Source organism: Branchiostoma belcheri, unplaced genomic scaffold (assembly GCF_001625305.1).
Source record: "Branchiostoma belcheri isolate BF01 breed outbred unplaced genomic scaffold, Haploidv18h27 scaffold52, whole genome shotgun sequence".
Taxonomy (NCBI): domain Eukaryota; kingdom Metazoa; phylum Chordata; class Leptocardii; order Amphioxiformes; family Branchiostomatidae; genus Branchiostoma; species Branchiostoma belcheri.
Window position 1 is genome coordinate 451534 of NW_017804154.1, and position 14941 is coordinate 466474.

The 14941-nt window shown below is 40.0% G+C and overlaps 2 protein-coding genes across 8 annotated transcripts in view; one reads left to right on the forward strand and one right to left on the reverse strand.

Moving 5' to 3' along the window:
* The window catches only part of LOC109480765 (nuclear transcription factor Y subunit gamma-like), a 9060-nt gene extending 1243 nt beyond the window's left edge, over positions 1 to 7817 (forward strand). For 3 of the 7 annotated variants that reach the window (XM_019783060.1, XM_019783064.1, XM_019783066.1), the window contains exons 2-11: positions 2164 to 2298; positions 2576 to 2647; positions 2925 to 3038; positions 3285 to 3380; positions 3876 to 4127; positions 4881 to 4946; positions 6387 to 6479; positions 6647 to 6793; positions 7001 to 7201; positions 7315 to 7817. In XM_019783060.1, coding sequence (XP_019638619.1) covers positions 2164 to 2298; positions 2576 to 2647; positions 2925 to 3038; positions 3285 to 3380; positions 3876 to 4127; positions 4881 to 4946; positions 6387 to 6479; positions 6647 to 6793; positions 7001 to 7201; positions 7315 to 7476 — 1338 coding nt within the window. In that variant the 3' untranslated portion in view covers positions 7477 to 7817. Of the gene's footprint in view, positions 1 to 30; positions 141 to 2163; positions 2299 to 2575; positions 2648 to 2924; positions 3039 to 3284; positions 3381 to 3875; positions 4128 to 4880; positions 4947 to 6386; positions 6480 to 6646; positions 6794 to 7000; positions 7202 to 7314 lie in introns of those variants that run through there. The other 4 variants (XM_019783065.1, XM_019783062.1, XM_019783061.1 and 1 more) reach the window with 4 other exon arrangements.
* An 884-nt stretch (positions 7818 to 8701) lies between these two features.
* On the reverse strand, positions 8702 to 13487 carry LOC109480768 (opioid growth factor receptor-like protein 1). Its single transcript, XM_019783067.1, has 8 exons — positions 13185 to 13487; positions 12069 to 12158; positions 11841 to 11913; positions 11409 to 11488; positions 11221 to 11287; positions 10811 to 10959; positions 10496 to 10604; positions 8702 to 10294 (listed from the first exon to the last, which is right to left on the reverse strand). Exons 3-8 carry the CDS (start codon positions 11841 to 11843, stop codon positions 9602 to 9604), a joined length of 1101 nt encoding a protein of 366 aa, XP_019638626.1. The 5' UTR covers positions 11844 to 11913; positions 12069 to 12158; positions 13185 to 13487; the 3' UTR covers positions 8702 to 9601.
* Positions 13488 to 14941: the final 1454 nt, after the last annotated feature.

Genomic DNA, 14941 nt, shown 5'->3' on the forward strand with positions numbered 1-14941 from the left:
CCGAGCCCGGCCCAACTCAGGTGTGCATTGGTCACTCTCAGGTGAGAAAAGGCGGGTGCTTCCACAAATTCTAAGGCGTCTGACCGGAGAAGCAATACGTAAAGACGTACGGAGAAAGTATTCAGGGGAGAAATGGCAAAGTGCGCTTAACTTATACAAATGTACCTGTGTCATATTAATTGTAGAATTTCAATGGCGCCGGGCGTCTATACGTCTACCTTGCAGTATTCAGTAGACGTTAGTACTATAGTAGTGCATCCACTTGCAATTTCATGTATCGTGTGTTCACGTACTTTGTACATTTATGCTCAGACGAGAGACGTTGGCGGAAGATGATCACGTTATAATTATATAACGTGAAAGCTATCCAGGAATTCTTCCAGTGAAGTGTGCAACCTACTAGTACGTCCCTCAACAGTAAATTCCCGATACCAACAAAATAATCATGCAATAAATTAAAAATACATGAATGTTTGAAAAAATGACTCTATACTGTCAGGTGATTTTTTTTCTCATTGTCTTCGTCAGAAGGACTATGAAATTGTCTCGCCGGAGTGTGGGGAACTGCGGATTTTGCGATATAACTCTGGAAGGCATGATTCGACGTCCATGATTTTTGGCAGGCAGATTACCGCTGTTAAGGCCGAAGTCAAGTACAAGTTTTGGCTTCGTGGGGGGTCCGTGCGTCACGTTAGTGCACCTTTTGTGTTTGTGGCTTGTTAGCAAGATAACTCAAGTATTTGTAAAATGTTGATTATAATTCTTGGTGTGGTGCTTACTATTGTCGGGACCAAGGTTAAGTTCGTTACTGAGCTTCGTGGGGGGTTTCGTTGTGACGACAGGGGGCATTTTGTTAATTTTTCTTGTGAGCAGGATAACTTTTGAATGTGTGGATGGAAGTTAATGAAATTTGATAGGCATATTACTGTCGTGGACTCCAAGATTCAGTTCAAAGATGATAGTCGTGGAGGTCGTTATGTCCCCGTAATAGGACCTTTTGTGTTTAGAAATCCCCCACCTACATCTGCTTGGAGACAGCCGACAGCTGGATATAGCGGGGAACCCCATAATGGGATGGGATCAAATGACGTTACATTGAGGGATTGTACTATAACTTCAGCAGGGGGAGGATAGGTTGGACATATGTCAGGTTATTTTCTACGGCCACACCAAGTAATTGCTATGGATGACGTCCACTGGAGACCTTAAATCTAATTACCTTAAATTTAAGGCAAGCGCGCAATAAAAACACGAAGGGCCGAAAAACGAGATGCCTAGATTTGGAATATACTAACTGTAGAAGTACAAATGTTAGGACACAAAGAACACAAGAAACAAGTCTTCTATTTGTCATAAAGACAAATTAACAAAAGAGCAGTAGTCACCCTGTTCTGATTCTTTCCTTTATAACATCTTCTCTTATTATATTTTGCGGCGCTGTCGTGACACTTTCAACACAGTCACAGAAGAATTTCTTGAACGTTTTTTCCAGTAACAGTCCAAACTCAAATAACGTAGGGGGGGGGGCTAACACGGGTGACGACGCATCTGTGGCAAACCGTTTCAGGGTGTTCTGTACCATAAAAATAGTACAGAGATTCTTTTGTTCTTTAGACCAAATTGATTATTAATAAAAAGATTGAAGAATACGCATGTTAATTTCTCTAGAACGATGTACCTCTGACGAAGACATGAGATCTCCGACCTCTAGTTGAAAATGAAAACTCTTTTGTTTCATATTTATTCTGGTCATGACTGAAAAGTGAAATGTTACATCAAGGAGGTTTCAAATTGTAGAAACAGCATATGTTGCCTGGAACATAGTAACTTGCTCGTTATAGGTTACAAAAAGTGCAAAAAAACAACAACAATTCCTTCAAAGGCAACATAATGACTGTAAAGATGACTTATCTAAAGGGGTTTAAAATTTGTACTACATTAGAAAATAAAGAACAGAAATATGTCCGTGACTTCTAAGTTGTAGAATTAAATTTTATTGAATTTCTTGTGGACAATTTTTTTAAGTAGTTGTGTATCCTAACCTTCTTTCAAATTCAAACTAGTGATGTGTTCTTGCTGTGTTTGTCATATCCATGTCTGTCCAGTATTATATAAATCATATATCTTGAAGTTGACACAATACTGCATGTGATCACCCCACAGATGGCAGAAATGACTGACCCGAACTTCGTGGCGGCCGGCGGAGCGACTCAGGCCTCGGGACAGCAGAGTGAGGCCCAGCAGCTGCTGCAGACCTTCTGGCCCAGGCAGCTACAGGCCATCCGAGTCATGAACCCTGTAGGTTTTGTGCTAATTATCCAAGCAGATGTTTCTTTGATTTGCATAACCAGTCCAACCTAGCATCTGCCTGGAGATTAGTTTATGCCACCACACTATTGATGGACCATCAACTTCATATACAGCTCATTGCAATCACTCTTTATCCCCTAATGATGAAAATTCGGTGGTTGTGTTGGATTGTTTTTATGATTTTTTTGTATTGTAAGAAGTGGGGTTCTCAATATGATTGCTGATTTTGATGATTTTTCAAGTGTCCATGTCTTTGCTATTGCAGGCAGACTTCAAGGTCCAGGAGCTACCCTTAGCTAGGATCAAGAAAATCATGAAACTGGATGAAGATGTCAAGGTAAGAAGTGAAACGATTTAGCTTTATCCTATGATGTGAGATTGTGAATAGGTGTCTGAGAGTTAGACATGTACACTGTGCAGGGATGGCATAATTATATGTTTTTCTAGTAGTATGCTGTACCTGGAACCTGTTGCTTTTGTACCGAAGGAGATTGCAATGCAGCAGAAATTTTGTTGAGGCTTTTGCTGAAAAATGTATAAAAAAACACTATTTAATATAAAAACTGCTTGTTACTGTAACACTGTGCCATGATTGGTCTTGTCTTCTGTACCAGATGATCAGTGCGGAGGCCCCACTACTGTTTGCAAAAGCTTGTGAGATTTTCATCAGTGAGCTGACCCTCCGTGCCTGGGTCCACACCGAGGACAACAAGAGACGAACACTGCAGGTAAAAGATCAACAGTTGAATCACTAAAGCATAAAAATAATACACAGAATTAGAATAACGTATTATTGGTCATTATGAGACCATAGAAAACTTTTAGCAACTAAAATTTGTAAATCTAATAAACCAAATCTAGTAAGTGTTTCTGGAAGCTTTTGAATGCAATCAAAAGAAATGCAATTGGTAGTACATGTACAGACACCTTCTCAAAGCATCTTAATGTTGTATTGTGTTATCTTTCGGTTGCAGAGAAATGACATTGCCATGGCCATCACAAAGTTTGACCAGTTTGACTTCCTCATTGACATTGTGCCAAGGGATGAGCTCAAACCACCAAAGAGACAGGTAACCTTTTCTGTAACTGCCTTTAGTGAGGACAAGAGCTGTAATGTCAAGATACACTGAACTCATACACAGTATTTTTAAAATCTAACATAATATATGTAACTCAATGAATACTCTTATAAAACCAACGTGATATATTTTCATATCACCCAGTAAATGGGCATGCTCAACATTGTATTTCAACCACCAAGACTCTTTGAGGCAAAACTTCATACATATTACCAGTAATCTATCAAATAGTTTGAAAGCAGTGCCAGAAGACCAGCGTAAATTACTTCTTTGTACTAGGACTTGATTTTGTGCCAGGAGCGGAAGATGGTTTTTGCTGTGTTTTAACTTTGCAGTTGAAATAATTCTGTGCAGTGCTATATTTATTGCAAAACAATGGTAAATATTTATTGGTAGTGTCATGAAAACCATGAAAAGAAGCCACAAACCTTTAGAGATTTATTGGATGAAGTGATTTTAATTAGTTGTTGACGCCCTGCATGTTAGGAGGAAGTACGACAAGCGGTCATGGCCCCAGACCAGGTCCAGTACTACTTCCAGCTGGCGCAGCAGCACGTGCAGATGCAGCAGCCGCAGCAGCAGGCTGTCGGACAGATCCAGCCGCAGACGGCGCAGCCGGTCCAGAGCCAGATCATTTCCCAGCAGCAGCAGGTGGGGAGTACTTTTCCTCAAAATACTCCTTCCCCTCTGCAACCTCCCGCAGCTCAGCAGCAGATCATCTCACCACAGCCACAACAGGTGTGCTCCTCTTGCCCACACTATACTACTAACTCCTATCTGCTAACACTTCTTTGATCCTTGAATCTGATTTACTCGTATTGTTTGCCTATCCTCGTGACATTGTACAGCTGGAAGAGTACTCTCCATATTTGTGTAATTTAACATTTCTTCACTCATTCTACTGTATGTCTTATGAGTTATGACTAGTGCTGTGTACCGATAACACATTTTTCTTCATACGTGAAGGTAACATTTGAAATAACCTTTTTGAGAACCATTTAGGTACAGGTCCAAAATCCTGTAGCATTTATATATGAGTACTGTACCTGAGTAAACTTACACATAACTTTTTTACTTATTTTGGTACTAATAATGTGTTCTTCCACAATGATGAAGATTTAGCACTGAAAAAACATGAAAGCATTATGTGGAAAATCTGCTCCATCTTTTATCAGGGAACCTCTAGAAGGCATCTATTCTCTGCATGACATACGTATCACTCACTGTACATATGTGTCCTAAGTCTAAATGAACATACCGGATGTGAAATTTAGGTACACAGCCCTAGTTAGGACACATACTGATATGAAGGAACAGAGGTGTCAGAATATCTGCTAGGAAATCACAAGCATGGTACTTTGACTCCTGATAGTCATCTGTGTGCTGTGTGTGTACCAAGACTTAGACGTACACTAGCCATTCTATCAGGCAGCCCTTGTGTTGGTAAGAGCAGGGGTAGTTTTTGTTACCCATGTTTTGTAACTCTTGCAGAGGGCAGTTGGAGTGCAGGGCCATGGCGGGCTACAGCCAAGCTCACTAACACAACGTTCCAACCAAGTTAGTGTTACACACGATATGTCAGGGGATTTCTTTGTTTGGGGATAGTAATGAAAACTTTACCTAACTTTTAATGTAGCTTTCTTAAGATTAATTTCCTGTAAATGTAGCAATTTCACCCATCGATTGAGTTTTTATGTCAATCACATGTCAATTTACTAATACTTAAAATTTTTACACATCAGCAGAGGTCTGTTTTTAGCTTTTCATCTAATTCATCATGTGAGCATAGATGGGTTTTCAGCTGTGGTGTGCTGTGTTTTATGTGTGTTATTTTATATAAACTTACCATTGTGTCTGAATGCTCTCTATTTAGAGATTCTGTGTTCACATCCATAAGATGATGGGTAGTTTCAATAATTGCCAAGCCCACAATGTTAATACTGCTTAAAAGTATCTGTACAATGTACATGTATCTGAATCGCCCTTCTGCATATACATGTACACCAGCTTTGCAGGCACACAGGGCGGCTTTGCAGGCACGCAGCAGGTTATATTACATTGACCGACCTGTCACACCTAACCTTTGCATATCTGGCTGCCAGTGATGTCTAAAGCTATCTAGTGAGGAATGATCTCTACCAGTGCAGATGAACCTTTAAGCTAACTTTTACTAATCATTACATGACATTGAATTTGTTTGTGGTGGATCAGAAAAGATTGTAGTATGGAAATGAAAAGCAAAAATTGCACTATGTAAAGATTTTATATAAGGAAGTTGGAAGATGTACCCTGAGGAAGAATAAGCCAGTTCACGATTGGAACTGTGCATATGTGACATAAAAAATGAAGGCTGCTAACTTGTAAACAGTTCGTGTCTAGACCTTGCTTGAAACATGCCTATAATGTCCAGACGTCTTTTGATTCTCTCACTCTCAGGGTCCTTTCCCCCAATGCATCATACTACACAGTCATGCACAGTTCAAACTGTGATTAGTAGAAACTGTGAACACAAAACAAAAAATTGTTCACCTGTACCTCTGACTCATCCCACCTATGAGACTTTCTGGTCCATCCTTTTGAAATAGTTCTTTCTTTCAGAGTGACATCATGTTTGAGACCTCAGTTCACGGATCAAATCACCACCTTTGTAGTCTTTGGTCAATCTGTATACTGTAAATCGTGAAACTTTGTGGTGGTTTTGTTTTTGCAGTGTCTCCATCATGAATTGATGCCACGGCAAATATGTCTTCCTTTCATGACTACTTTGCTAAAGATGTATTCATCTTTGAATTTAAAATACTGTAAAAACCTCTTTTTCCCTCCTACCTCGAATGAAAACCAACGTGAAAGCTTTATGATTTACAGTAGCATAAAGCCAGAATGCTTGTTTTTTTTTTCAGACTTCGAAATGAAAATGGTAAGTGGTTTTATCTATCAGGCTGGGGATTCTTATTCCACTACAAATCCTGTAGATTGCCATGCTCTCTGTTTCCGCAGATTGTGGTCCAGCAGAGTCCCATCCAGCAGCAGGTGCAGACCCAGGTGCAGTCGCAGGTGCAGTCACAACCAGCTGCAGTCTCTGTGAACACAGTAAGTCAAAGTATTGCTGAATGTGTTAGGGAACATTTTTTTATTCGTAATACATTATAGAGTCTACATACAGAAAGGCAATTGCAATTTAAATGTTGCAATTTAATTTTAATTGAGTAGTTTTGCATATCAAGCCCTCCTGATGGAAACTGGCACCTGTTCCCCAGGCCCCTGTGATGTCATCTAGTACAGATGTCCAGACGTCGGTACCACAGGTGATCCAGGTGCAGACAGGACCGGGACAGCAGCAGGGCATCCAGACTATCATGGTTCAGCAGACAGACCCAAACACTGGACAGATCCAACACATACCGGTAAGTCCCCCCCTTTCCACAGACAGCGATTGCTGAGTGACGAAAATTTAATTTGTGTGAGCCTTGATTTCATAACTAAAAGATAATATAGAAAATGCAAAGGTATGATAGCTATTTGCCATTGTATCACTGGTTTAACTGCTAATGGTGATAGTTAGGACTGCTTTATTTAGCCAATGTGCTTACAGATGTAGTTTACACCCACAGGTCCAGGTGCAAGGTGGGCAGCTACAGTACATCAGGCTAGCCCAGCCTCCCCAACAACAACAACAGCAACAACAGCAGCCACAGCAAGGGCAGCTTGTACAGCAGATAGCTGTACCAGCTGGACAACAGCAACAACAGCAGCAGCAGCAACAACAACAGCAACAGCAGCAACAGTTCACTCAGTTTACTGCAGATGGGCAGGTAGGTAGACCTGCGTTACTTACTAGTAGTCAACAACCCTAACCACAAAACCGTGTATTTATATATTAAGATGTTAGAGTCTAATGGTCATATCCTGCTCTTCCCACTCCCAGCAATACCTCCTACAGCAAGTGAACATCCCCACCAGTGGGGCTCCTACCCCCCAGCAGATCTTTGTGGCACAGTCCAGTCCCTCTGGGGGAACAGCAGGAACTCAGCAGACAGCACTGCTACAGCAGGATGGACAGCAACAGGACCAGCAACAGCAGACCTAGTGAACAAGCCTGGAGCAGTAACAACTGTGTTTGTATTTTAAACATGATATACCACATCATATTTACAGAAGATAAGTATAGAGTCTATGACCTTCTTTGGGCAGCATTATGGTATACTAGCAGAAGTTTGGTAAGAAAAATGGAAATTTTAATGTCCTCTGGCCTCAAAATACAGCAAAATAGCAATGTTGAAAGTAAGAGGAATAATAAACTGTGTAAGGACAATGGACAAGTTTCCAGAAAAGTTGCAAAAGAGGGGCAACACAGTCAATAGCATCATCTAAATGTTACTGACAAGTACAATAAAATTAAGGATACACATTGTATCAATGTAGACCAGCATCCATTGGAGATACCCTACAAGGCCAACGTGAACATAAGTGGGCAGGATATATAGTGTATTTCTCTATGACAGACATTCGGAATGTTTCTCTCTGCATCTTCGCTTCAACATGATTTTGAATGGTTCAATATATCAGGAAGAGCCTATCAGAAGCTTCTTTCTTTCTTCCACTTCATTTTTATTACCATCCCAACCAGTATTACAAAAGTTCTATGCTAACATTCCTAACATTCCTATTTTGAAACTATTGCCAGCCTCTTAAAAGTAGTTGCTTTTGTCCACTTAATAAGTCATTAGGCCAAGTCAGAGGACTGCAAACATTTTGTAAAGGATTTTTGCTGATAGATTCACCTGTGCTTAATATCTCAGATTCATTCAGATATATGTTGTAATTAACCTCATTCCTGCCACCTACATGTAACCCAGTAACCAATATAAATTTGGTGCCAAATGGCTTCTTCAGCAGGAACAGGGTTAACATGTATTTATCACTGCGAGTTAAAATCACCAGGTACTTCCTGCAGTGCATAAATCACCTCATTTCCAACATCTTATGTAGGCTGTAGCTGATCATACAGGTTACTATATGTGAACATTTTCCTACACAAAAGAACAGTAGGACCTTGTGTAAAGTATGATAACTTGAATTTGTAATTACTACATGGTCATGGATGTTATTTGATTTACCCATCCCAATCTCAGTTGTAGTTAGTTCTATAGTTTTCAGCCAAGTAAGAGGGTCAAAAACAGTGTAAACGTCTGAAATAATCAGTTGAATCTAATACAAATTGTTGAAGATACTGTCTTTCATGTGTTTCTTTTTAGCCTGGCTTCAACTAGATAGCAAGGGATGTGGTACAAACAACTAATATCACCCAAGTCTTCTTCAAGAAATATGATTTATTGTGTTTTTCATGTTGTCACAACCCCCTCCCTATCACACTAGTATCCAAACCTAGCTCTTCCGCCTTTTCCAAAACTAGCGGACAAAAGAGTCAGCAGCTACAATAGGTTTGGATACCAGGCTACTCCCTACATCACATTCTTTTCAAATGCCATACACATTGGTGTGTAATATCACAAGTGTCATTTTGACAGTTTCACCATACTGCACAAATTTTCTCTGAATTATGTTCTGCAGTACCTTGCTACCTTGTACATACCGGTATAAGGCTACATTCACTCAATGGTCTCCATGTTTCAGTACTTTTCAGTGACAAAGCAAAATTGGGTAACTTATAATATTCTAACCCACTCATTGATAATTTTATGAAAAAGGTCATTGGAGTTACATTTTGTATAGTACAATTATGATACCCCACTTGGAGAAGCAATGGTATACATAGGTAAGTCTTTTGCATAGACATACTATATGTAAATGTTACACTTATCAGGCAAAAATTAAGCTTCATTATCAGAAGAAGTATACTGCCATACAGTATGGTTACAGTGCTAATGAACATACTTCAAACAGTTGGAATAGAGTACAATGTGTATGCTTTTTTGGACCACAAAATGATTTTTATAAAAGCAGCAAATTTTTTACTGTGCAGTATGAATTGAAGCAGGATCTGCTATAAAGACTAAACAAGTGAAGAAACAAGTAAAAATATGAAAAGATCGAGTTTTTCTTCGAACCACTACTCAAATCTGCCAGTCCTGCCTTTGTAAGGCAATTCTATTTTACTATCATTAACAAAATTCAGTTGCTAGCATTTTTGGTCCACAGGCTTGTCCTGATTAGATTAGATTAGATAGTACTTGTTCTCCCATAGATCTTTTCTATTCACTTCCCTTGATGGCATCCTCACAGTCTGTCTTTGTTGTCACCTCATCTTCCCCTTGTTCCATGTTTCCTGCATCAGTGTCCTCCATGTCTGTCGGTCTGTGTGGGACTTCTGGGGACCCTGTTTTGTTTTCTGTCTCTTGTTCCATCATTTCTTCTCCACTTTTGATGACTGATTCGGCACGTTGGTGTTGCTCCCTCTTCTCTTTCTCCTGAACTGCGCTGACTGTGTCATCTGCTTCTGCGGCAGCCTCCATGACTACGTCATTCCCATCATCCTCTGCTTGCCCGTCTCCGTCTTCCCTGATGGAGTCACCTGCACTCTTGACATCTGTCTCCGTTTTCATGTCCTCTTCTGTCTTTGATGACTTCCCTGAACACTTGGACGCTTGTCCATCTTCTTTTGCAACTTTCACTTTGTCAATATCCTTTGTTTCTTCCTTCTTGGCAGCCTTTGCAGGCCTACCTTTCCCAATGTCCTTTGCAGTGGTCGCTTTCCCAGCAGTCTTTGCAGTATGACCTTTCCCGGCACCCTTAGTACTTGCATTTTTCCCAGGTTCCTTGTCAGGTTTGAGATCCCACAGCTTATCAGCCAGACAGAGCAGGCCTATCCTATCCTCCTTCCTGACAATAGTGTGAAGCCAATAGTCTAAGCAGCTCTCAATGGTGTTAGACAGAGTCTTCTCAACCTAATTGATAAAAAAAAAGTATTAATGAATTTGCATGATCTTACTTATATATGGTCACCTCATCATAAACAAAAACTGTACAACCTTTTGAGAAGAACATTATTTTGCCCACCAGAAAATTTTATCACTGTTGTATCCATTCATTCAATGGTTGAAAAGTAAGGCTTTACACAACTGTTATATTTGGATACTCCTACTTACCAGAGCTTCTTGTAACACAAACTGGATGAAGGGAGCTTTCAGATGCTCATAGCCAAACTCCCCAAGGCACTTCAGGATTCGTGTGATGCGCAAGTAGTTATGATATGACCTGATGGGAGAAAAATTTTATAAGACCTTTATGTATCATGACAGACTAATACGTGTATATAACTGATCCATGCATTCTCATCTTTGATGTTAGTAAAATAGCTATAGTGTGGCACTGTTTTCTACAACATCTCAATACTAGTATTAAATAGAGCTCAAATTCTTAGGCATAGTATACAATATATTCTGTAGCAGAAAGGGACTAACTTGTTAAGGTGGTTGAGCCTTTCCTCCCAGTTGTCAGAGCGTACTATCTCCCCGGTTGTCTTGTCCTTTAGCTTCATCCCATAGAAGTCCAGCATCAACTCATATGACTTGAGGATCCTTGCATGGGCTTCTGGGTTCTCCATGATGAGCTGGGTCAAGTATCAACAAGAAATTGAATTTACACCACTGAATTATTAGAGTTATGAATTACTTATCTCGCTCATCATTGTGAATTTCTTGCTTATTACTCCCGTCATTTCCAGCCTGTCAGGAGCCTGTCATTCAACCATCCTGTCAGTCCCTGCCATTACCTCATCTCTTCCTGTGACTCCACTGTATTCAAATTATTGGATACACAAGCAAACAGACAAACACTGAAAACAAAATCTCTGTACATGAAGGTAACACACCTTAATTTCATGCTCTTGTAACTCCACAGCATGCCAGTTCATTCCCTCCTCCCTGATGGGAAACAACCTGTAAAGAACAAAATGTCTAAATTCTACCCTTCAGCATCAAAGTATCAATTATGATGTGGAAAACAAAATGTGAAGTATGAATACAGCCTTGCTTATTAGATACATTGTAGTGTACTCACCATTGGATGTAGCCATGATGCTCCTCTAGACGGGTGTAGTCCCCCCACCATTCCTCTGTGGATGTTGTCAATGTAGTCACCTATCAGAAAGGGGGTGGGGGTTCAAATATAGCACTGTAAATTCTTTTTGATGTGGTCTTATTGTAAAGCAGGAGAGAAAAGGAGATTTTTGAGCTGTTTTAAATTTGCAGGTAACACAATTCTGTGGTATAGTATTATATATCAGGAAGCTACTGTCCTGAATGTGCTACAGCTTTATAATTTTGTCAGGGTTACATGTATACTGAATTGGAAAATGCTTATGTACAAGTTCATTTAGTACAACCACGGACAAGAATGCTGACAGAAATTTTAATTTGCATTGCCAAATACAAAAATTACACTAATTGTGTGTGTAACAGATCTAAAACTATGTCTCTTATCTACATGTACCATCTGGCTTGGACTTCAGGTTGTTCGTGTAGAAGTTGTAGTTCTCAGTGACACTTGGATTTGGCCTCTTCCCCTGGAAAAAATATAAACAAAAGCAGGTTATATTTTAATTGATGGTTACAACTTACTGTGCATGCACAATGTGATGAATTGTGAGTAATATATTTAAGTTGAAGGCCCTTGAGATATAAACAAAACACATCTTCTGGAGATTCATGGGTGTCTTACTGGGTAGCCTTTTCGATAGTCCCTGGTGTCCTTGGAACTCCAAGATGACCTCAACCTTACTGGTCGCTGTCGCCCACCCTGTGGAACCACCTGGTCAAAGAAGATGGAAATTTTAAGGTGTTACAATCTTTGTGTACATTTCCATGAAACATATCATAATTCAAGTAAGATTTATGATGCTTTCAGTACAAGAGGCTGAGTCAACAAAATATTATATAAAAGGGCAGCTAATCATCCATATCTCATTTCCTATAAATTTCCAGTATGACTAGAAAAAGGCCCCATTCGTTTTAAAAAATCAGTCTCAATCAATTAAGTAGTCAAGCTAATTTGATTTTGCAAGTAGTTTGAGACTGGAAATCAACCAAATTGAGGAATCATTTCTCAATGACTTGCAAATTAAGTCAAATCGATGTTAGCTGATTTGAATGTTAATATTTATTGTTAAGGATTGGATTGATTGTCTACCAAATTGATTTAGAACAATTAGAAATTTTGGACATGAACAAGGCCAAAGTCAGAATACAGGAATTAATGAGATCAACAGTCATGATAATTACATTGTTGCTGAATACAAACTTGTTATTGTAGATAACTTCTGCTTTAAGTTTCAGTTCCAAGAATCAATGAATGCGAAACTTCAACTCCTTTGTTGACATTGTCATTTGTTGAATCATTCATCAAATCTGACGCCTGGTAAAGTCAAGGAGACTAAGTACATTCCACTTGAATTAAAATTTTGTTGGTCCAGTCCTGAGTAAATTACAAATTTTCCAATTTAATATCATACATCAGGAGTGAATAGGCAGCATATCTGAGACAATCTTCAACATGCATGTAGCTAACTGTCTTCTTTAGTGGCGAATTGTTGTCTTTGTATGAGGGATTACATATCGCAATCTAACAACAAGAGTATAACAGTTACTGTTTTCCTGACATCCCGGTGCTAAAATGTCGGAAAAATTGTCAGATTCGAGAGTCACGTTCAGGTGAGGTGAGGTCACGTTTGTCGTACAATCGTCGTGCGATCGCCGTACGATTGTAAACTGGGGATGTACAGTTACAGGCACTAGGTACACAGCCGCAGAAAGGAAATTATGATAACCCCGTACTCACAAGTTCCCAGCCGAAGTCTCGGATCGCTCGAGCCAGGCCCTCCCTCCCCGCCCGGGCTGGCGGCAGGCGGCCGTTCGCTCTCAGCCGCTTCACCCGAGGGTCCTCCTCCCAACACTCGTCGTCAGACTCCTCCCTGACCTCCGGTCCGTAGTACCTGCTCCAAGATTGTCCCATGGTGGTGGCCGAGCGCTCATTTGGATTTTGCATTTCCTCTAAAAGAGAGAAACGTCAGCACCAGGCCAGAACGGGAAGCAAACGCGGAAGTAAAACTTCAGCTTGGAAAGTCCCGTTTAGAATTAGAAATATGTAGCACCTCATTCGTAACGAAGATTAAGGACCAAACCACTATCCGACGGGGGGGTAGGATTTGGCTATCACTTGTATGCTCATTATGTCATATGAATAGCAATTTGTGAAGTGTTGTAGGAACTAAGTTTCCTTTAATATACACAAGGTTACACCATGCAACATGAAGACACTTCCACCGCTTCTTCATTTTGCACCAGCCATCGCCATTGGTAAAACTACCAAAGAACTTGATTACATAAATGCCATAGGCTCGGTCAAGGCAAGGTAAAGTGTAGCAAGGGTATACCGTATTTCCAGGCTTAAAGTCACGACGTTCGTATCATGACGTATATATCATGAAAGTCAACTAGGGATTGGTAAATCGACCACACTTTATGTACATGTGCAAAGGGGCCCCCTTTAATGCTTTGGTGTGGCTTGAATACAACATGTATGACTTTCGGAAGATGGAATAATGATACCTCATCCGTAATCTGCATGAGCCAATGATCTCACTATTGGCATTTGTCCATCATTCGATATTTCAAACCGCTGACTTTTGACAACAAGACAGCAGCGCTGTGGATGTGGTCCAAACGCTGTTCTCAGAAATCTCGATCAGTGTGAAGGTAACCATCAAACATAGCATTATGTCGGAAACGAGACAGATCAACACACCCTATTATAGATCTATCCGCATGTCAACATTACTGCCACGCAAACAGCGTGAACTGGCATCCGTGCGCTAACGTTAAATCGCGCGTGATTCCTCCTAAACTTTTATACCTGTGAGTTTTCATAATGTTATTTAGACTTCAGATATGTTGTTATGCAGAGGAGCCAATGACACATTCGACAGCTACAGGATATCTCTAATCGAAGATATTCAATGCTCATACAATGTATAATGTTTTCACCATTTTCCAGTCCTTAATTTTCACCTTTGTGGTGGGAAAAACATGCACGTTTTATTAACAATAATTCAACAAGATGTATACTTGAGTGTATAATATTCAGGTACAGTACCGGTACATTGACGTTCCAGAATTTTGAAGTTTGCAAAATGTATGTCTCCGTAAATCGATAATCCTTTTTCGCACATCAAATGCAAAATGACGTTCAAAACTTGAATACATGTGCATTCTTTTTTTTCGCCCGATATTTTTTTCGAAGGCTCTCTGTTACCTACTGGTAAGGCCACAACAAGTAATTTTTATGGATGACGTCCACGCGCGCATTGATTTTGGCCTGTTCCCAGAAAAAAGAAAACAATAAATTCCGCTTCCTGTAACTATAAAGAGTCACGACAGTGCCGCAAATCGCAAGATATAATCATCTCCACTATAACCTCCTTGATGTAATGAAACAACTGCCGTTCCACTGTTATCTCATTCAATTTGTGTCCCTCATGTGTCGTCCCTCAGTATATTAATATTTCAAATCTAGGCATCTTGTTTTTTTCGGCCCTT

Bases quoted from the DNA above. Each gene is read 5' to 3' on its own strand.
- LOC109480768 (XM_019783067.1), bottom strand. The intron at 10,960-11,220 runs GTGTGTTACCTT...TACTTGACCCAG, and splicing joins TACAAGAGCATGAAATTAAG to CTCATCATGGAGAACCCAGA. The intron at 10,295-10,495 runs GTAAGTAGGAGT...TTTATCAATTAG, and splicing joins TTGTGTTACAAGAAGCTCTG to GTTGAGAAGACTCTGTCTAA.